Genomic DNA, 24,135 nt, shown 5'->3' on the forward strand with positions numbered 1-24,135 from the left:
TATTGATCCAATGGGGAAGCAAGTCATGTAGGAAGTGTATATGGATGACATCATTAACCTTGATCAATAAAGCACAATTTTAGTCTTGTCTTTGTCTTAATAGTCTTAGTCATAATCTTAGGGTTAGTTTTAGTGGGTGGGAAAAGATGGCCCACCCTTAATGAGATAATGGTTTATTTTATTTTATTGAGCCAGAGTTATGAGGTTAATCAGGTTCCAGGTGGGACAAAACTATGGTCAACAGATAAGATTACAAGTATAGTTACTTAGGTAATATTGATCCAATGTGAAATCACAAGGTGGGCATGAGGTGAGACAAAACTGTGGTCAACTAATAAGATTACAATATAGTTACTTAGGTAATATTGATTAAATGAGGTTCAAATGGAGAAACAAGATATGTAGCAAATGTACATGAAATAAACAAGGATTTTCCAGAAAGGAATGGGCTAGGGAGGTTATGGTTCTCCACACAAGGTGATTGATGCCTATTTAGAATATCAACCACTACTATTCATCCCTGGGGGAAGTATGTGGATATAGTCCCTCTTTTTCTTGAAGCCTGGCCTTCAGTGACTGTGCCTTCAGCCCTAGTTGTCTTCTGTGCTGAGGTCCCAGCCCTAATTAGCTGTCTTATAATATTTGCTAACTAACTTAACTATCTACAGTATAATACAATACAAGTGATCAGAAAGCAGACTGTCTCATTTTCACCCTGAGCTGGAGACTAAATGATGTCAGTGATAAAACTACACTTTCCTGAAAGCCTTTGTTGGCTTAAGTTCCAAAAAACAGTGGTTCTCAAGTTGTAGTCTTGGAGTAGCAGCATAGGCCTCAACTAAGAACTTGATAGGCAGATTCCAGACTGAGTCAGAAGCTTGGCGGGGTAGGAACACACCCAGGAATCTGTTTAACCAGCTGTCTGGTTGATTCTGAAAAGCACTAAAGTTTGAGAACCACTGTTCTACTCAAGTGCTGTGGTTCCTATTGTAGTTCAGTGCTACACATGTTTCGAATGACCACATTGTTCTCGTTTATCCCTTAAAAAACCACTATGCTGCATGCACTTTTCTGCAGAGAAATCCCACACAGGCCAATTCACTCTTGAAATGGATGAGCTCCTAAAAGTCTGAAATTGTTCCAGTTTGCTTCAGAGCAGTTCATGCCTCAGATTCCTGTGGTACTACATTTTCAAATTAAATTGAAATTACTGCCTCATGCACAATCATTGTTGGTTATAAAAATGTAAAAAATGAATATAAGTTACTTTGATTCCTGCCATTCCATGGAACTCTTATTTTTTTATTTAAAATTTAGCGCAATAAAAAGGTGTAGCCTATAATGGGATACCATCTTTTCTTTTTTTTTTTTTTTGGTACCGGGGATCAAATTTGAGTCCTTGTGCCTGTGCAGCAGGCGGCGAAACCACTGAGCTAAATCCCCGGCCCTATACCATCTTTTCTTTGGTAAGTCCAAATTTTAATTTATATGCAACATATATTTGTTTAATTTTATTATTATTACTGAAAATAATTGTCATGTAGAGGAGGGGTTTATTTAAAAAAACAGATTCTCCTTGGGTGTCAAACACATGTAGGTACAACACATCTGCTTTCTCATGACTTGCCATTGTTTCCCAAATCACAGCCTGCCCTGGAGGCAGGGCCCTGAGAAAGTCCTGGCATTTGCTACACTCTGTGTCTAAACAGGTCCTCCATTTAGACTTTCTTCTGTTCAGTTAATTGTGTTTTAAATGTTTTCTGTCTTCCCTTGCCAGGTTGCCTAGCTTGGAGCTAACTCAATTCATCCCCAAAGAATTCCTTAATTCCAAAGGGCCTGAAAGAAGAGCAGGGTCTTCTCTCTCTTACCTTGTAGAAAAGAATAACCTTCATAAGCAAATTGACCCACCCCACCCCTACATTTTCCAAGTGGCCAGCATTGCATACCAGTATGTAAGAAATATCTGCTTGACTGCATTTTTAAATTGAGCGTCTATATTTGCATAATTTAAAGGGTCCACTTTGTGATTCTTCAAATGCCCTAGACAATGGAGCAGCAGGCTTTGTAAGGACTTTCATTCAACAGGTATTCTGTTAAAGTCTGTCTCTCAGGTTCTGTATGTTACATAGGTGTACTACATACATGTTGTGAGTTGAATTGAATTTGTGTCCCTTAAAAAGATATATAGCCCTCAGTGCCTCTGAATGTGACCATATTTGGTAATACTGTCTTCCACATATAATATAGTTTGGTTCTAAAACGTTCTTCTCAAAAGCTCATATGCTCAGAGTATATACTTTTGGAAGGTGATAAGGTCACAAGGGCTCTAACTTAACCAAGTGATTCATCCACTGATGAAGTTGTAGTTTGATGGCACTACTGAAAGGTGATAAAAACAGGAGGTAGAGGTCAGTTGAGGGAGTGGGTCATGGGGGCATGACTTTGGAAATTATTCTAGACTTCAGAACTCTCTGGAACTTTCCTTGCTCTCTGATTCTCAGCTGCCATTAGGTGAGCAGCTTTCTTCTGCCATGCCCTTCTGCCATAGTATTATTGCTTTGCCAAAAAAATAAAGGTAATGGAGCCAGCTAGTCATGGACTAAAACCACTGCAACTATGAGCCAAACTAAACCTTTTCTCCTTTAAGTTGACTTTTGTGGGTATCTTTTTGTAGAGACACAAAAAATTAACATAACATATAAAAAACTTTGAGGAGATCATAGTGGATTAGGGTGGGACCTGATCCAATGACTGGTCTCCTCATAAGAGAGAAGTTTGGACACAAACATGGAAGAAGGCCATGTAGCATTGCTAAGAATCACCAAAAGCACAGAGAAAAGTAAGGAAAGTTCTTCCCTTAGAGCCTTCAGAGACAGGATTTTCTGTCAACATCTTCATTGCACATTTCTAACTTCTAGAGATGCAAAAAATTTTTTTTAATTTAATTTTATTGGTATATTTTAGGTATACAATATAATGACATTCATCATGGGAAATTTGCACCTTTACATAATCTCTCTTAGTTCTTATTTTTCCCCTTCCCTTGCCCTCCCTTCAACCCCTCCATCCCTCCCTATTTACACAGACTTTGTTTCCATTTTTTCATTTTCTCATATTAATCCCATTCCCTTCTATCCTTCCCCCTACCCCTCCAACTTCCCCTTCCTCTGTGCCCCTTTTCTTCCTATTTCACATCATCTATTATACTTTTAGTCCTTATTTACATTTTCAGTTTCTCACACTAGAGAAACTATTCAGTATTTACATGTGTGTCATATTTATTTCACTTAAGAGTATCACCTCAATGTCCATCCATTTAGCTATAAATGTCTCTAATTTCTCATTTTTATGGCTGAGTAGTACTCCATTGTGTTAAAAAAAACAAATTTTCTTTACCCAGTCTCCAGTTGATGGGCATTTGGGCTGTTTCCAAGTTTTAGCTATTACAACTTGTGCTGCTATGAACATGGCTGCACATATATCACTGTGGTATGATTCTTTTAATTCTTTGGGGAAGATAGCCAGCAGGGGAATAGCTGGGTCAAATGGGACTTCCAGTCCTAGTTCCTTGAAGTATCTCCATACTGATTTCCATAGTGGTTGCACCAGGCTATACTCCCACCAGGAGTGGAGTAGGGTTCCTCTTTCCCCACAGCCCCACCAGCATTTGTTGCTGATTGATTTCATGACAGCAGCCATTCTTTCTGGGGTGAGGTGGAATCTCAGCATTGTTTCCATTTGCATCTCTCGAATGACCAGTGGTGTTGCACATTTTTTCATGTGTTTATTGGCTATTTCTACTTCTTTGTCTGAGAAATGTCTGTTCATTTCAGATGCCCATTTTTGGATTGGGTCTTTAAATTTGGGAGGTCTGATTTATTTTAAGTTCTTTATACATTCGAGATAGAAGCTCATTATTGATTCTGTCTAAGGAACAGCAGGTGAAAATTTTTTCCCACATTGTGGGTTGTCTCTTCACACTGCTGGTGGTTTCTCTTGCTGTGCTGAAGCTTTTTAGTAAGAAGAGATCCCACTTGTTGATTGTTTGTGCTAGTTCACGGGCAACTGAGGTTTTGTTCATAAAATCTTTTCCTATACCAATGTCTTCAAAAGTTCTACCTAACCTCTGTTCCAGTGGGTTCAGCGTTTCTGTTTTAATATTTAGATCTTTAATCAATTTCAATTTTAGTTTAGTGCATGGTGAGAGATATAGGTCTAGTTTTAATCTTTGGCAAGTTGAAACCCAATTTTTCCAGCACCATTTATTAATGAGGCTATCTTTCTTCCAGTGAGGGTGTTTAGCTCCTTTGTCAAAGATGAGGTGGCTGAGTGTGTCTGGAGTTGTTTCTGAATCTTCTAATCTGTTCCACTGGTCCTCAGGTCTGTTTCTTTGCCAGTACCATGCTGTTTTTATCACAGTAGCTTTGTAGTAGAGTTGCAGGTTGGGGATTGTGATACCCCCTGCCATGTCTCTGTTACCTAGAATTGCTTTTGCTATTCTGGGTCTCTTCCTGCTCCAAATGAATTTTTGGATTGTTTTCTCGAGGTCTATGAAGTATGCTGCTGGGATCTCAATTGGAATTGCATTAAATCTATACAGCAGTTTTGGAAGTATGGCTATTTTTGCTATATTAATCCTTCCTACCCAGGAGCAGGGGATGTCTGTCCATTTTCTGATATCATCTTCAATCTCTCTTTTAAGAGTGCCATAGTTTTCAGAGAAGAGGTCTTTGATTTCTTTCGTTAGGATGATTCCTAGGTATTTCAGTGTTTGGATGCTATTGTGAAAGGAATTCTTTGCCCTATTTCTCTCTCAGTGAGTCTGTCATTCGTGTAGAGGAAAGCTATTGATTTTTGTGTGTTGATCTTGTAACCAGCTACTTGACTGAATTTGGTTATTAAGTCTAGAAGACTTTTGGTGGAGTTCTTGGGGTCTTCTATATAGAGTATCATGTCATCTGCACAGAATGACAATTTGACTTCTTCCTTACCTATCTTTATTCCTTTTATTTCTTTCTCTTGTCTAATTGCTGTGGCTAATGTTTCCAGAACTATATTGAACAAGAGTGGTGACAGTGGACATCCTTGTCTTGTTCCTGATTTTCGTGTGAAGGATTTCAGTTTTTGACCATTTAGTATGATATTGGCTGTTGGTTTTTCATAGATGGCTTCTATCAGTTTGAGGTAGAGACCATCTATTCCAATGTTTTGTAGGGTTTTTATGATAAATGCATGTTGGATTTTGTCAAATGCTTTTTCTACATCTATGGAGATAATCATATGGTTTTTGCCCTTGCCTCTATTGATATAGTGTATTACATTAATTGATTTTCATATATTGAACCATCCCTGCATCCCTGGGATGAATCCCACTTGATCAGAGTGTATGATCTTCTTGATGATCTTCTGCATTCTGTTTGCCAGTATCTTATTAAGGATTTTTGCATCTATGTTCATTAGTGAGATTGGCCTATAGTTCTCTTTTTCAGTTGGACCTTTCTCTGCTTTGGGGATCAAGGTGATGCTTGCTTCTAGGAATGAATTTGGGAGTATTGCTTCCCTTTCAATTTCATTGAAGAGTTTCAACAGTAGTGGCAGCAGTTCCTCTCTAAATGTCTTGTTGAATTCAGCAGTGAAGCCATCAGGGCCGGGCTTTTCTTAGTTGATAAGTTTTTAATTACATTTTCAATTTCATTGGTTGATATTGGGTTTTTCAGAATTTTGAGGTCTTCTTTGTTCCACTTTGGTAATTCATATGTATCTAGGAATCTGTCCATTTCTTCTGTGTTGTCCATCTTATTGGCATATAGGTTCTGGAAGTAGGTATTGATGATCCTCTGGATTTCTGCTGGGTCTGTTGTAATTTCACCCTTTTCATTCCTGGATTTGGGCCTTTTCTTTCCTTTTTCTGACAAGGTTGGCTAAAATTTTTTCAATTTTGTTGATTCTTTCGAAGAACCAACTCTTGGCTTCATTGATTTTTTTATATCATTCTCTTAGTCTCCATTGCATTTGATTTCTCCTCTGATCTTTATGATTTCCTCCCTTGTATGAGCTTTGTGTTTGTCCTGCTCTTCTTTTTCTAGAAGCTTGAGGTTCAGCATCAGGTTGTTTAATTGGGCTCGTTCTGTTTTCCTAATATGAGTATTCACTGCTATGAATTTCCCTCGTAAGACTGCTTTCATTGTGTCCCATAGATTCCGATATGTTGTATTATCATTGTCATTTAATTGAAGGAACTGTCTGATTTCTTCTTTAATTTCCTCTGTGACTCATTGGTTATTCAGAAGTGTGTTGTTCAATTTCCATGTGTTTATGAAATTTTTTGAGTTTCTTTCACTATGGATCTCTTATTTCATCACACTATGGTCTGATAATATAGAGGGGATAACTTCAATTCCTTTGCACTTACTTAAACATGTTCTGTGTGTGAGTATGTGGTCTATTTTGGAGAATGAGCCATGTGCAGCTGAGAAGAATGTGTATTCTGATTTTGTGGGGTGGAAGACTCTGTAAACATCTGTTAAGTTCATTTGCTCAAGAGTTGGATTGAGTTCTAGTATTTCGTTCCTTATTTTTAGTCTAGTTGATCTATCTATTTGTGACAGTGGGGTGTTGAGGTCCCCCACTACAATTGTATTAGTGCATATATGACTTTTCATGTCTGTTAGTATTTGTTTTATATAGTTGGGCACACTAGTGTTTGGTGCATAGATATTTATGATTGTCATCTCTTCCTCTTGGATTCTTCCCTTTACAAGGATGTAGTGTCCTTCTTCATCTCTCTTAATCAGTGTTGGTTTGAAATCTACTTGATCTGCCAAGAGGATAGCTACTCCTGCTTTTTGGGGGGTTCCTGTCACATGGAGTATTGTTTTCCACCCTTTAACTTTCAGTCTATGAGTTTCCTTTTGAATGAAGTGTGTTTCTGGTATGCAGCATATTGTTGGATTTTGCTTCTTGACCCATTGTGCCAGTCTATTTCTTTTGATTGGTGAATTGAGACCATTAACATTGATGGTTATAACTGAAATGTATTGACTTGTCATTGCCATGACTTTTTCTTTTTTGGGGGTGTTCTCCCCCTTTACATTTAGTTTCTTGTCATGCCAGATGGGTTCATTCTGCTTTGCTTCCTGGGGTTGTGATCCTCAATGTCTGTTCCTAGGATATTGTGTAAAATTCTTTGGAGTGCTGGTTTGGTATTCACAAAGTTCCTAAGGTGCTCTTTGTCATGAAAGTATCTTATTTCTCCATCCATTTTGAAAGATAGTTTTGCAGGGTACATCAATCTGGGTTGGAGGCTGTTTTCTTTTAGGGCTTGGAATATGTCACTCCAAGCTCTTCTTGCCTTGATGGTTTGTGTTGAGAAGTCTGCTGTGATTCTGATGGGCTTTCCTTTGTATGTGATTTGTTTCTTTTCTCTGACTGCTTGGAGAACTTTGTTCTTCTGTTGAGTTTCTGGAATCTTAACAATTATATGCCTATGTGTAGATTTTTTTTGATCAAAGCTATTTGGAGTCCTATATGCCTCACTTATCTGTATGTCAAGCTCTTTTCCCCTGCCTGGGAAGTTTTCTGCCATTATTTCTGTGAAGAGATTTTTTTATGTCATCTGCACTCTCTCCTGTTTCTTCGTTGAGCCCAATCAGTCTTATGTTATTCTTTTTTGCATCATCTAGCAGCTGCTGGATTGATTTCTCATGTTCCCTTATAATTTTGAAGCAATTTTTCTTTTCCTGGTCACTAATTGCAATCTTATCTTCTGTATCTGAAATTCTGTCCTCACATTGGCTCATTCTGCTGTGTAGACTTTCAGTGGCGTTTTTCATGTCCTGGAAATCTATTTGCATCTGTTTTATGGATTCCATTTGTTTCTTATGTTGGGATTCCATCATGTTCCTCAGCTCCTCTCTAGATTTATTAATCATGTCTTGCACTAGAGGCACAATTTCTCCTGTTATCTGAGAAATTATTTCTGATTTCATTTTTTCCAGATCCCCTTTTGTTGCCAGTTTAGTGGGTCCAGGTGGTTGAGTATCAGAGTGTTCCATCTCATTTCCCTTTGGGGTTGCTGTAGGTGATCTGGAAGTCTGGTTTTGAGACTTATTTATGTGTTTTCTCATTTCGACTGGGGCAGGGTGCTGTTAGCACCTGCATGGATTACCTCCTCTGAGCTGGGTGAGGTGGGACAGGGGCCAGGAGCAGCGGTAGGGATGGTGGCCCTAAAGCCCTTTCCTCTGGGCTGGCAGTAGGAGGAGGGATGGTGACCGGGAAGCCCCTTCCTCTGGACCAGGAGCAGTGGGACGACGGCTCAGAAGCCCCTACCTCTGGGCTGGGAACAGTGGGACTCAGCACCTTGGTCTGGTGGTCTGGTGTCCTCTGCGTCTTTGTAGTGTGGAATCAGGTGGCTGCCTCTCTGCAGCGGGGTGATTCGGTGTCTTCCGCGCGACTCAGGACCTCGGTAGGGTGTGCACAGACCTGCCTGTCTGCAGCGAGCTGATTAGGCGTGTGTTCCGTGTGACTGGGGACCTTGGTAGGGCATGGGCAGACCTGCCTGTCTGCAGCAGGGTGATTCTATACTCATTATTATAACTATTTATTTAGTTAATTATTTTTGTGGTGCTGGGGATTGAACCCCAGGCCTTTGTGCATGCTAAGCAAGTGCTGTACCACTGAGCTATACTCCCAGCCCTTAATATACATTTATATAAGTAAATATATGTATTTACCTACAATTTTTGTTTATTGCTAATATTTTTTGGTGCCAATTTTAAATACTTTTATTGAAGACATTGCATTTCCACTTATAATACAGTGCTGATGAAGTGCAATGTTGTCTTTTCCCTGTGCACATGTTCCATGTTCAAGTATTGAGAATGCCCAGTACTTTACTGTAGCAGTTAAACTTTAGCAACTGCCACAGAATTTGCTACAAATTTAGGTCCTTCAATGTTTTATTGTGTGGAACAACGCTAAATCTATACTTAGGGTTGGCTTAATCAACATCTTCAATGGTAGGCCCTGAGGAAGCACCACCAGAAGGAGGAACTCCCCACCAGGGAAGCCCCCAGGCATATCACCTGCACTCTGGAACAGCTTGGTAATGGTGGGATTGCAGACTTTGTCGAGCTCCTTCTGCTGATAGTCAAATTCTTCCTTCTCTGCAGTCTGATTCTTTATTGCTAATATTTTTTAAAGCAACGAAACCATTTTTTTCTCTTTCCTTGCTGTTCTGGGAACTGAACCCAGGGCCTCAAACATGCAAAGCATATGCTCTACCATTCCACTCTATTCCCAGCCCTGAAAGCAGGTTGTAAATGGTTACTCATAAGAAGAAGAAGGAACATGATAGAGGGGCTTTGACTAGGTGCTAGACTTCCCTAAATACACCATGGTGTATTTGTTGTTGGTTTGGATTGAGTTATGTAAATGTCTTACATAAAAATAAAAACAAAATTAAACAATAATATTAACCTCTGAATTTGAAAGTAATAGTAAAAAATGAACCTTACTATGTATCTAGTTGGTAGAATAATCAGGGAAAGAGAGATATTATTAAAAAGGACTTTAAAATACAGCTAGCATGTATTTGTAGATGTAGATATGTATCCTAAGGTAGAGATATATCCTAAGGTAAAAAGAGCCACAAAAAAGTAAATTATTTCCAACTACTTTCAGGAATCAGGTTGGTGGTGATAGTGTCCATTTGCTTTCAGAGATGGCTATGTACATTGTATGGGAAAAAAATCAAATGTCTAGTTAAGCTTATGTCATAGAGAGCTGAGGCTTTGTGTGTGTGTCATTGGTATGAGATACAGATTAGTAATTAATGATATTAAATGATAACTAAATTATAATATGGTATTTAATATATAAATATGTATTTATGATTCTTCATCTTAACAAAACAAAAATAATAAACTTCCTAATTCTAACCACTGAAAAGACAAAGAATCAACAATGAATCCTATAGCAATGAATACCCCTGGTATCCAGCTTATGATCTTTAAATATTATTTCTCTGTTATAGCAATCAGGGATCACTGGAAAAATTATTCTGAGTCTAGGACATGGAATGCAAAAACATGCTGGAATATCTTGTTATTCAAAAAAACCAAGGAGTTTATGGAAGAACGTCAGGGATATGTTAAAAGTACTTAGGCATGAAACTAAACAGAAGGGGTGATTGAAATATACAGTTAATGTTTAAATTTTTAAATTTTATTATAGTGAAAGACACATTGTCACTAATCTCCCTTCAAGTACTCCCTCTCACTTTGAATACATGTATCCCATCATTCTTGCTACCTTCTGAAGCAGTTCTGGAAGTCCTCTTTAGTGAGTGTCTTTACAAGGAATGATAAAAAAATATGATGAATGCTGCTGCCAGGTGACATTCAATGGAAAGGGAGGCTCATGAAAACATTACTGTGAGTCCTCATCCCCCTTGTTCACTGGATCTGGAAGTGTATGACTTCTGGCTCTTCCCCAAAGTCAAAATGACCATGAATGGTAAAAATGGTTTGAGGCCAATACAGAACATTGAGGCAGCCACCACAGTACAGCGTCAGATACTTATGAAAGAGAACATCTAAAACTGCTTCAGAAAGTGGCAAAAACCTTGGAATAAGTGTATTCAAACCAAGGGGTGTGTTTGAGGGAAGTTAATGGCAATGTCTTTTACTATAATAATTTTTTATAATTTAAACATTCACCATAGTTTCTTTTTATCATACCTTATAGGTTTAAAGCCATAATTTTATAATTATACTAAAAGTAAACTAATTGGACACCTTTGGAAGATGTCAGAGAAACATCATTTGAAATCTGATAAATAGTAAAAATTAAGCTTTGGCCCAGTGGTAAGCTATGGATCTTTATTTGAGCTTCAAAAAAACTGTAAAACAAAATTAAATGGGAAAATCAGCTCAATGTGAACACTTATGTGATGATATTGATATAGTATTGTGGGTGTGTTAATCTCCTCAAACTACCAGGTTTTGGTGGGGAGGTCTTATGCATCTCGGCATACTTGACTCTTAATACAGTGACTGACATACAGTAGCCACCTGAAAAAATGTTGCTAAATGCTAATAACCAGTATCAAACACTATTACTCTGGAAAATTTGTTTAGTCACTTATAAATTTAAAAAGCTTCTGATTTTGTTCATAAGTGTTGGTAATAGCATAGGCCTTGGCAATTTTCATGAAGTAAGATCGGGTACACTCTGCATTACATGTCACCCCCTCTAGGTATTTCTGTACCGAGTCCCCCTAGTAGCACGGTAGCAAACCTCAGGCATTAGCAGGCTTTTCTCCTCAGGTATACTTTCTCCCATGTACCTCTCAGAAATAACTGAAATCTTAGCATCTTTTCTCTTCTTGCTGAAGTTATGAGGCTTTAGCCAAATGCCAAGCTTCTGCAAATTTTGCTTCTAAGTCAGTGAATTTGACCACTAACTACCTAATGCTTTGTGATTTGTGGGAGGTAAAAGAAAATCCAGCCAGAACCCAAAGCAGAAATTATTTGAGGACTAGAACCTAAGTGTAAAATGATTAAGCTTCTTATGTGTTTCTAGAATTTTAAAAGGAAACTTTGATGTCACTTTTACAACCTGAGAATGTTTGTCAGAAGTCCTTATTTTGACATACATGTGCAATGGGGTGCTGACCATATAAATTTAGAAGAAAAAATTTCCCAGGTGGGAGGAATGATTTGAGTTGTCATTCACCCAATGGTAAATCTCACTAACATGAAGTTGCTTACATGAAATGGCAAAACAGAGGTTTTATATAGGCATTGCCCTGTTTTTCTGAAGCCTGACAGCAGCAACAAATGAGACCACAGAATGCGGAAAGCAGCAGAACATCAGTGAACACTTAATTGATCTGGTGGCTTCTAGACATCAAAAATATTGGAAGACCAAGCATTGTGGAAGAAGTCTTGGTTTTCTCTCTCCTAGACATTCTTGGCCTCTAAATCGATGTTCTTGTAGAAGACATCTGCTTGTAGGTGATGACTGAGAAATGGAATAAGAATATAGCATAAATCTTCTGCCCCCGATTCCTTCCTTTGCCAGCCATTACTAGTGCACATGGGTGCTAATTTGGTAGCTGTCCCAGATTTCATAAAAGCAGAGATGGCTTTCAGTTAAAAATGACAACTCGAGGCTGCATTTAACTATCCTTTATTCTATCCACATTTTCATTTGAAATAACCTATAGATATTATAAACAGGGAATCTCTTACATGTTGGTAATTGATACAAGCAATCTTTGCTAAATGCCATACAGATGGGGCTGTGGAGAAAAGGTCTGTCTCTCCAGGTTTCTGTGTAGTCTGGAAATTAAGTGAAAAAAAGGACCTCAGCAAAATCTGACTCTAACCTTCAGTGCAGTAGCAAGGGCTGGAGATAATGACAGGTAAGGGAGTATGTGCGATTCAGCCCCTTCCTCTGGGGAACACACTGTGTGCTGGACCACATGGAGCAGGAGCCTTAGGGTCCTCCCAGATACTTTATGCTGATCATGAATGCTGTACTGCCTGCTAATAACTCTGTCTAGATGAAGGCACCTCTGCCCGAAAGAGAATGGGATGGCTGTCCTAGATAACCTTAGCTGCCACTACATACTTTCAAAGGAACTCTGGCCTAGGGGACATACTCCTGTTTACCTTCTTTTTCCGTTAGGCAACTGTATTTTTGAAGCAGAAAATTAAAAGTCCAGTAAACTGAAAGATTCCCCCCCCCCTTTATTTTTGTTGGCTTGGAACTTCAAACCCACATAATTCTCAAAAGAACTTAAGTCACTGATATCAGACAGGACTGACCTCCCTCTTTAATTCAGTAAACAGCTATAAATAAGAAGAGACTAAAAGTCACAAAAAGAAAGGTGCCCATCTGGCTATTATCTGGGTAATGATATAAAATATTTCTACATGAAGTTTTAAAAATTCTGATTATTGAGGAGAATTTTTGCATATTGGACATCAGAATAAGAAGTAATCATCAAGTGGGAAGAAATTTAAAATCAGAAAAGACTGAGAAAACAGAAAACCTGATTGTCAACTTTCAAACAAATCAATGAATTAGAACCCAAGACCCAAGAAATCATTGTAGAACATAGGGAAAAAATAGAATATCAACAGAGATGGCTTTAAGTTAAAAGAGCTGATAAGTGCTGAGGAAAATAAATCTAGGAGATTCAATATATGAATGATAGAACTGACAAAGTTAGTCTAAAAGAGATATTTATATAAATTAATATACTGGAGACCTTAAAATATTTGGTAAATTAACCAAAGGACTAGATCGTAAAAAAGACCAGTCATGTAAGACAACTAGAAAACCTAAACATGAAAATATTTTAAAAAGTAAAGTTACCAATCTATAAACATAGATTTGTCCCCCCCCCACAGTGCTTTATTAAGGCAAATGTTGGGGTGGGACAGCCCAGTCGCCTGGGGACCAAACCCCCCACCCCAACCCGCAGCGGCCAGCAAGCCGGTTCCCTGCGCTGCAGGAGAGCGAGTACTGGGCCCCAGGCAGAGCTGCTGCAGAGCCAGGCAGAAGCCAGAGCAGGTGGGGTCTGCATGGCTTTCCTTACACGCCTATAAACAGGTTAGGCAGACATTATTATTTATTTTACAGTCCTTTGCATGCATCTGGAAATACATTTGAAATTCATAAAGTAAAATATAAATTACAAGTATACATATAAGATATAAAATATACACTTATTTTTTTATTAGTACATATTTGCAGTGTATAATGGTTACATTCCTCGTGGAAAGTTGGTACAGTACAAACCACACCTGAATTCTTTTTCCACTCCCTTCCTCTGCCCGCTTCCTTCCCCTTCTCTCCATTTCTTAGCCTTCAGCCTTTTTGTAGAAGATTTACATCCCAACTTCTTATTGTCTTTTATTTTGCTCTTGATTTATATTTTGGAGTTCTCATATAAGAGAAAACATGTAATATTTAAGCTTGTGTGTCTGATTTATTTTACTTAACATTGTGGTATCAAAGTGAATCCATTTTCTTACAAATGACTCAAAGTTTATCCTTCTTTATGGCAGAGTAGTACTCCATTATATATAAATATCACACTTTGTTTATCTATTCATCTGTTGATGACCATATAGGCCACTTCCAAGATTTAGCTATTATGAGTTGTACTGCTATAAACATGAGTATGCATGTATCACTCTAATATGATGACTTTTGGGAAGGTACCTAAAAGGGGAATAGCTAGGTCAAATGGAATTTCTATTTTTTTTTGTTTGAATTTTTTTTTTTGGTACCAGGGTTCGAAGTCGGAACCTTGTGCTTGCGAGGCAGGCACTGGAACCACTGAGCTAAGGAATTTCTATTTTTAACTTTGGGAGGACTCTTCCTACTTATTTCCATAGTAGTTGTAGTAGTTTACATTCCCAACAAAGTGGAAGCATTCCTTTTCCTGCCAAGCCTCTCCAGCATTTATTATTATTTGATTTCTTTTCTTTCTTTTTTTTGGTACCAGGGATCAAACTCAGGACCTTGAGCTCGAGAGTCAGGCAGCAGAACCACTGAGCTAAATCCCTGGCCCGGTTATTTGATTTCTTGATAGTCTTTCTGGGGTGAGATAGAATCGAAGTGTTGTTTTAATTTGCACTTCACTAATGGCCAGAGGTGTTGAACATTTTTTCATGTACTTATTGAACAGTTGTACTTTTGAGAAATGTCTACTTTAGTTGCTCATTTGGGGATTGGGTCTTTTATTTTGGGTAGGTCTAATTTTTCTTTTCAGTTCTTTATATGTTCTAGATATTAGTCCTCTGTCCAAGGAATGGCTGGCAAAACTTTTTTTTTTTTAGCCATCCTGTAGGTTGTCTCTTCAACCTGTTGGTTATTTCTTTTCCTGTCCAGAAGCTTTTTAATTTGATATTATCCTGTTTATAGTTTCTTGATGTTATTTCTTGTGTAATTGGGATTCTGTTCACAAAGTCCTTTCCTGTGCCTATGTCTTCAAGAGTTTTACCTATTTTATCTTCCAATGGATTTAATGTTTCTGTTTTAACATTTAGATCTTTGATTCATTTTGATTTTAGTACATGGTGTGTAAGACCGAGGGCCTTACCAAATACTCCGAGGAGCTGGCTACAGCGGCGATCACCCGGGAAGGAACACACCGGACAAGTGGAAGGTAAAAAAAAACAGACCTTTATTAGTCTGGCCAGACGGCACTCCCAAAGCAAGGTAGCTGAGAGAGGCAGCAGGCACAGAATCCAAAGCTATTTTTATAGGAGACTGAAGCGGGGGTTAACAGGCAGGAACGGGAACAAAGGTTTATGACTCATTATTACATGCTGATGGTCAGCAGGCACACAGTAAGACCTTGTGACCATAGGGTCACGGCCGTCACGTACTGATAGTCAGCACGTCTGGTGACGGTTGTTCTACTGATAGTGAGTCCGGGAATTTTCCAAGTTCCGGGCAAACAAGAGGGTGGATGATTTAACTAAGAACTCTTAGTTACAGATTTTATCTGCTTAGCAAGCACATTTCTGACCACTAACTCTAAACAGAACAGAGGCAAGGGGAATAAATGAATTTTGAATCACACAGTCCCACAGGTGAGAGATACAGGTCTAATTTCAGTCTTCTGTGTGTGTATAGCCAGTTTTATCAGAACTGTCTACTAAAAGAGGCTGTCTTTCCTATGTGTATGTCTTTAGCCACTTTGTCAAAGATCAGATCATTAAATTGCCTGGGATTATTTCTGCATCCTCTATTCTGTTCCATTGATTCACATGACTGTTTTTGTGCCAGTACCATGCTGTTCTTTTAATCACTGTAGCTTTGTAATGTGATGTCTGCTTTGCTCTTATTGCCCAGGATTGCTTTTGCTATTCCGGGTCTCTTCTGGTTCCATATGAATTTTAGGATTGTTTTCTGTGGTTCTGTGAAAAATACTATTAATATTTGGATTGAGATTGTGTTAAATCTGTGTATCAGTTTTGGAAGTATGGCCATTTTGACAATTTTGGTTCTGCCTATCCAGGAACAGGATATACCTGTCCAATTTCTTTTTTTCTTTTCTTTTCTTTTTTTTTTTTTTGTAGCAAAGTTTCACATTTATTAAAGTTAGGAAAAAAGCAGAAGTGTAAGAGGAAAACAAGCTCTACAAAGCAAGTAATGGGCTGAGTGAAAAAGGAGGAAAAATCATATTTATTAAAGATAGGAAAAAACAAAAGGGTAAGGGAGAAATGGGCTCTCCAGCATGAGTTTTGGACTGAGTAAAAAGGAAGGAAAAATGAAGGAAAAAAATAAAAAATACACTCTATAGCATAAGGTGAGCTATCCTGAAGATAGCACAATAGCCTATCTTTCCAATTTCTGATGTTCTCTTCAATTTCCTTTTTCAAAGCATTATAATTTTCATTGTAAGGGTCTTTCTCTTCCATAGTTAGATTAAAGTACAGGCCAAGGATATAGCTCAGTGGCACTGTGCCTGCCTGGCAAGCTCAAGGTCCTGAGTTTGATTCTTGGTACCAAAAAAGAAAAGAAAAAATAACCTGGTTAGGTTAATTCTTTTTTTTTTTTTTTTTTGGTACTGGGTATTGAACTCGGGACCTTGAGCTTGTGAGGCAGGTGGTAGAACCACTGAGCTAAATCCCTGGCCTACTAGGTTAATTCTTGACCCTATTGTGAATGGTATCATTTTCTGAATTTCTTTCTCAGTGATTTCATTATTGGTGTAGAGGAACACTATTGATTTTTATGTGCTGCTTTTGTATCTTGCTACACTACTGAATTTGGTTATTAATTCTAGGAGTCTTTTGGTGGAATTTTGGGGGGTCTTCTATAATAATGATAATTTAACTCCTTCCTTTCTATGCACATCTTTTTTTTTCTTTTTCTTGCCTGACTGCTCTAGCTAATGCTTTAGGTACTATATTAAACAGGAGTGGTGATAGTGGAGGCTTTGTCTTCTTCCTGATTGTAGAGGGAAAGCTTTCAGCTTTTCCCCATTTAATATGATGTTGGAAGTAAGTTTGTCATAAATGGCTTTTATCAAATTGAGATAAGGTCTTCCTCATATACCTATTTTCATTAAGTTTATTTATTTTTTATCATGAATGGATGCTGAATTTTGCCAAAGGCTTTTTTTTTGCCAAAGCCTTGTTGTTGTTGCTGTTTTCTGCCTAAGGTTAGCAGTTGTAAGATGCAGAGAGAGATGGGAGTAATATGGTTAGATGGTAATTCCAGAGTTCTTTCCAAGGTTTATTCCTGCAACTGTTGTAACCTTGAGCCTGGGATAGGTGGGGCCTTGCCAATTTCTGAGATGCCCTCGAGGCATGTTTTTTTGGGTGGGGGGGTATCTGTTCAAAGTCCTCATTTTGTTTTTAGTGCTGCTAATCTCCAGCAACTATATTCCCTTTGACCCTAACTTTACACATGACTCCTTTCGGTCCAAAATTTAAGTTTTTCAAATTTTTCTGCTCTGCTTTTTGCTCCCAAATTTCACTATACATCTGGATTTTTAAAAACCAAACCAAACAAAAGCAGTCAGCAGTATCCAAGCAGTATCCACAGCCTGAATATTGAGTTGCCTTGAAATTTCCTCCACTGTATTAATTAGTCCTCCACTCTTAGTCTCTGATAGACTCAGGACATGGGTAAAATATAGCAAAATGTTTTTCCAGAGTATAATGTACATAGTCTCTAGTCCAGTTGTTGATGAAGTTCTTGTTGCCTCCTGAGCCTGACTTTACTGCCTGCATTCCTAGCAGAATTCTGATATTTTGAGCTCCAACTAGAATCACACATCAAGCTCTGATTACTGCATTCTACAGATTATGTAGCTTGCATCTCTGAACCTTCCCAAACTCCTCCACAAATCAGTTCCAAAGCTTCTGAACCATTTGGTTAAATATAGTAACAACAACAATCCCACTTTTCTGGTACCAATTATCTGTATTACTGACCTTTCTTCTTGCTGGACAAAATACCTGACATCCACAACTTAATGGATAAGAGGTTTATTTGACCCACATTTTCAGAGGATTCAGTCCATGATTGAGTAACTCCAAGGAAGAAACATCATGGAAGAAGGATATGGCAGAACGAAGCTGCTTAGTTCACAGTGACTGAGAAGCAGAGCAGGGGAATTCTGCCAGAGAAGAAGGGGAAGGGACCAGATATAGACCCAACATCATGTCTCCACAACTCACCCAGAAACATCTAAAAGTGTGCTTTACTAATTCCACAGGCAGCTCCCAAGCCAATCAAATTGACATTACGCTTAAAAGTCCTAGTACCTATCCCTATTTGAAATTCTTATGGAAAACCATGAAGAAGGCTCCATACCAATATATGGCTGTCAGGTAAAGTTTAAAAAACAGATTGACACAGATTGGTAGATCTTCTATAATATTTTATCAAATATGAGTCACTTTCAATTGAAAGATATTATAAAGTTCTATCAATGAAACTATAATATGCTTATAACATATGGTCCAATCTCAGAGAAGGTATAATATAAAAAAATAATGCACAAATTGGAATTGACCAAATAGCACACTTTTATGCTACCATTCATGTCTTATTAATAAGCAGCTCCTGTCTCAAAACCAGCACTTAGCATATAGCAGGTATTCAATAAATATTGAAGAAAAAGGAAGAGAAAGGAGTAAAGAAGGGACCCTGATTTGTCCAGCATTTGAATGTGGACCTCAGAGATATAGTCTACCTCCCTTCCTTTCTTTTCAGTTCTCAATTTTCATTCATATCCTCAACTATGTCTGCTCTAACAAGCTCAAACATTCTCAAAAATCCTTCTTTCAGGAGTCTTCAACTTCCCCATTGTCTTAAATCATCTGATACCCTACCTAAATTCTCTCACTTCCAGCTTGGCCCTTTTTCCTGTCGAAAGCATGGCTCAAATTTTTTTGTTCACATTTTTCTGTATCCTATCATGACACATGAAAAACAGAAGAAAAATTAGTCACAAGGAAGATATACAAGAGTAGACTTGGCTCAAAACATAAAAGGAATAAAAGCAAAGTAAGACAGGTAGACAGTTGGAGCCTCTGAAATGAATTCAGCTTGTTTTGACAATTCAATGTGCTAAAAACAAAAGTAAATCTTTGATTGCTTAAAAATACAGCTTTTCAGAATTTTGCATGTGCGTGAATGCACAATGTGTTTTCTTCTTACAGCTGGGCTTTTCTTAAGCAAGATTTCTAGAGTCAGGTCCTAGGTGATTGAAAGGGGACATAATTAACAGGATTGTCTAGCTATTTTACCATCAGCTGCAATGACCCAGTAGGCTTGTAAATATTGCCATACTTGGAAAGTGCCACAATCTGTTTTTCCTCCAACCTTGCTGGTTTTTCTTTCTGATCTCCTTTGCTTGCTACATATCCTCTTCCAGATTAAGCCCTCTTTTCTTCTGTTTTATTCTTAACTTAATTTTGAAACACTGAGGAAACTTAAAGGAATACATGTATATGAAAGTTTGCCAAGTTGTACAATATGACAGTAATCCCCCCAAAAAGCCATAATCAAGATAATTCATACTTTAATATAATACTTCAAATCAAGATTAATATGAAAAAGTCCATAATGAACAGAACATGACATTTTAAATAAATCAAGATCTGACCCCTACTTTCCCCTCACTTATTAACTTGTTTCACCCTAACCCCGCACTTGGTTCCTATATGATTTTAGTAGACGGACAGAAGGCTGGTTCAGAGGGCTTTGATATGCTAATTTGACTTTTTAGAAAGTAGCATTAAAGTACAATTTATCTTGGTTCCTGAGTTCACTGGCACCCCCTTTAATCTTGCACTTGAGGTGAGTGCTTCACTTAGCCCTGCTTCACCCCAGTCCTGCTCATTGTCCAGTTTATGATACAGCAAATGTCGTTTGGTTTTGCTTGTTTGTAAACTTTATGAAATAAACTGTAAACTTTATGTTATTTAAATGTATTATTCCAGATACATTTTTCCTTGATTTAATATTTGACTGAAAGAGTGTTGTGTTTATGTGAGCAGCTGTAGTTCATTTGTCTCATATGACTCCTTCATTGTTTTTTGCTCATATTCCCACAAACAGATGCTGGCTGTTGTCACTTATTTGTCATTAGAGAATGTTCTGTGAACATTCTTGCCCTTGTTATCTGTACATAGTCAAGAGGATCTCCTGTCCCCTTGAGAGGAGAATTGCTAGGTCATAGGATGTATACAAGTTGATGCTTCTGAAATAATGCCATCTGTTGTCGTGCTTGCAACAAATATATACTACCACTATCAAGAGTTTCTGTTGATTCATGGGCACAATAAAATACAGCTTTTATTTTCTAATAAATTTTTATGGCTATTATTACATCTTCGCAGCACATAATGCTTACATTCCTCATGGGAAGTTGGTACATATGTATAACACATCTAAATCCCTTTTTCATCCTTCTCCCCTCTCTCTGTCTCCCTTCTCTCCATCTCTTGGTGCCCATTCCTTTTGCAAAGAATCTCTCTCCCTACTTCTTATTATCTTTTGTTTTACTCTTTATTTATATTTTGAGCTTCTTATACGAGAGAAACCATGTGATATTTAAGCTTCTGTGTCTGATTTATTTCGCTTAACATTACGGTCTCCAGGTGAATCCATTTCTCTATCATAACTGAAGTTTATCTTTCTTTATAGCAGAGTAGCACTCCAGTATGTAAAAATATCATATTTTATTTATCCATTCATCTGTTGATGAACATATAGACCACTTCCAAAATTTAGCTATTATGAATTATGCTCATCATGGATATGCATGTTTCACTGTGGTATAATGTCTCTAACTCTTTTGGGAAGACTACCAGAAGAGGAATAACTGGGTCCAGTGAAATTTCTATTTTTAGTTTTTTGAGGAATCTCCATAGTACTTGTACTAGTTTATATTCCCACAGCAATGTAGAATTGTTCCTTTTCCACCAAGTCCCTCCAGCATTTGTTGTTATTTGATTTCTTGAAATAGCTATTCTTTCTACAGTAAGATGGAATCTCAGTGTTGTTTTGATTTCCATGTTTCTGGTGGCCACAGATGCTAAGCATTTTTTCATGTCTTTAGTGGTCATTTGTAGTTCTTCTGAGAATTGTGTATTCATTTCAGTTGCCCATATTTTGAGTGGGTTCTTTATTTTAGGTGGGCTAATGTTTTGATTTCTTTATATATTCTAGATATTAGACCTTTGTCTCCCCCACTCTAATCCTAATTCCCAAAGGTAATTACCCTCATAAGTAGGTGTTGTTCTAGCCTCTGGGGGCCAGTCTAGACTCACACTATATCATTCTACTATAAGCCAAAGACAAAATGACAAATACTGAATAATCACACTTATATGAGATCTCTAGGCTATTCCAGTTCATAAGGACAGAAAGTAGAACAGAGGATTCCAGGAATCAAGGGCAGGGAAGAATGGAAAGTTACTGACTTATGAATACCAATACCCACAGAGTTTATGTTGAGGATGATAAAAAATGTTTGGAAATGGTTAGTGGTGATGATTGCACAACACTGTGAATGTATTTAATGGCATCAAATTTTACACTTAAAAATGATTACAGTGGTAAACTCACATTCTGTGTATTTTACCATAATAAAAAAAAGTGTACAGATGATTCCTAGTCTTGTCTAGTCAAAGGTTGTAGTGGGAGGCCTGGGACATTTATCCATTAGCTCTTATTGCCCACTGATTGTTTTTTCCAAGGACATTCACTCACTTGTCCTAGGCTGCTTTTGTTTCTTGCTCTTTATGAAAAGATCACAGGTATGGGGTTTTTGGTGGACATCATACCATGAGTCAGAGCTTGTGTGGAGCCATCAACCACAACTGTGGCTGAAATCAGAGGTAATTTCAGTGAGTGTGATGCAAGGTGCTAACAGGTTTCTGGTGTGTGTCCTTTTAGACTATTCACTCATACATTTACAAGTATACAAATAAACCTATGTATCTATATCTATTTACATTTCTATTCTCTGATAATTTTATTTTTGCAAATATGAAATCATGCTATTTATACTGTTGACAATTTGCTTTTCTCATGGACGTATTTCTAACTTAGCTTGTATAGGTGCTCCTCAATCTGTTTAACCACCATAGAGTTCTCTATTGTATGGAAGTGCAAGGATTGTTTTTAACCCACTACAGTCATGCTGATTTCATACCTTTAAATCCAATGAGATGTTTTGTAAGGACTTCTAATATGACCCTCCCTTGCTGTCATTTTCTTTGATGTATTTTCTTTGAAATTTGTATCATGGTGGGTATAGTCTTTGCTTCAAGTAATACCTTTTCAAGTATAATTTTAAAAGAATGAACAAGTATGATAGATTCAAAGTCAAATCATGATATAAGATAAAACAGGGTTTATTTTTAGTGCCTTTTAAATGTTTTTCCAAGCTGTCTGCTCCTGAATTTTCTGTAAAATTCTCAAAAGAAAAAACTCTCAAAAATGTTTGACTTGATATTTGAAGAAGATAGCTACTAATTATAGTTTGTAGGCATGTACAACAAAATAACACACAAGTGGATAACAGCATTCCATATTCTTTGCTGCCACTGAGTGAAAAAAGCTATTATTAGTTAAGGATTATGTGGGCAGGATACAAATGGTGGGATTTTAACAATTAAATGAAAAGGCATCTTTTTCTCCTTTTTATATCAGTACATTTTAATGCCTTTCAAAAGCCATTTCATTTAATTGAAATCATTTAATGAGGTTTAGTAGTATTTACATTGAGCATTTGTTAACCTGTTTCATTTGGGGTTCACTCTTGGGACAAAGATTATAAAGTATAACATTTATGTTAGTTCAAACCCAAAAGGCATGGAGGTGAAAACATAAGCTCAGCCATCTTGGGTGCCCTGGTCAGATCAGGCTTCTCTAACAAACACTATAGGCTGGGAGACATAAACAACAGAAATGTATTTCTCACATCTATGGAAGCTGGCAAGCCCATGATCAAGGTGCTGGCAGAGTCAGTGTCTGATAAGGCTCTCCTCTTGGCTTACAGATAGCTACCTTCTCACCAGATCCTCACTTAAGAGAAAAAGGTAGCTCTGGTGTCTCCTCCTCTCCCTATAATGGCACTGAGTCCATGATGGGGACGCCACCCTCATGACCTCATCTAAACCTAATTATCTCCCAAAGACCTACTTACTCCTTACCCCATTACATCAGGAGGTAGCTTTTCAGCATATGAATCACAGTGGAAAGGGGGCACAATTTTCAGTCCATAACAGTGGGATATTGTCTTAGTTACTTTTCTTGTTGCTGAGACAAAATACCCAACACCCACAAGTTAAGGGAAGAAGGGTTTATTTAGCTCACAGTTTGTAGAGGTTTCAGTCCATAATTAGCTGGCTCCAAGGCAGGGTGGGTTGGCAAAGGGTTATCATAGAGGAGAAATAGTTTATGGCAGGCAGAAGATGACAAAAGCAAGCAAGGGAGTGTCCACAGCTCTTTCTATCCCTTATATCTTATCCAGGCTACTTACAGTGAGTAGCACTCACACCCTTAATCCTAGCACCCTTGATCCTAGCATTGCACCATGAATCAATTACACACTCTAGATCCATCCAACTCTGAAAAAGCCCCACCTATGACTGCATGAGGCTTTGGTGAGACATCTAAATACAAGCCATAACAAATATGTTAACACCACTTATTGCCTACATGATGCTGGTCATGTCACTAATCTTACTTTTCTCATATGTATAATGGGAGTGATTATCTCACACAGCTCCTACGAAAATGAAATGGGATAACATTTTTAAAGTGTTAGGCTATGTCTTTTGTTTAGGTAGCTGTTCTAAGGACTCTTTTATGAATAAAAAGTGTTAGCCATTCTGCAATCCCTCACTATGATGGTGGTTTGTTGTGCTTGAAAAGGAAGTTCTCAATAGCACTCCATGGAACACAGAACTAGTACCTGTGTCAACAAACCTACCTATTTGGTGAGATGAACTCATGTACATTTGCTAGATTCTGAAGACAGTAAAAGATGCATAATACTAGCTGACCATCAGGTAAGTCAATGTTCTGAACTATGTCTTATTGTTGTCATTGTTTAACTCCTAACCTTTACAGGGT

General features: G+C 37.8%; 1 protein-coding gene across 1 annotated transcript in view; it reads left to right on the forward strand.

Moving 5' to 3' along the window:
* Positions 1-10,502: 10,502 nt before the first annotated feature.
* LOC101713397 (carbohydrate sulfotransferase 10) overlaps positions 10,503-24,135 on the forward strand; it is a 43,097-nt gene continuing 29,464 nt past the window's right edge. Inside the window, exons 1-2 of the mRNA XM_021253015.2 lie at positions 10,503-10,562; positions 13,422-13,584. Of these exons, the coding sequence (XP_021108674.2) occupies positions 10,503-10,562; positions 13,422-13,584 (223 nt within the window). The remainder of the gene's footprint in view (positions 10,563-13,421; positions 13,585-24,135) is intronic.

This window comes from Heterocephalus glaber, unplaced genomic scaffold, assembly GCF_053883595.1.
Source record: "Heterocephalus glaber isolate CG9 unplaced genomic scaffold, H.glaber_assembly_v1.0 deba00001481, whole genome shotgun sequence".
Taxonomy (NCBI): Eukaryota; Metazoa; Chordata; class Mammalia; order Rodentia; family Bathyergidae; genus Heterocephalus; species Heterocephalus glaber.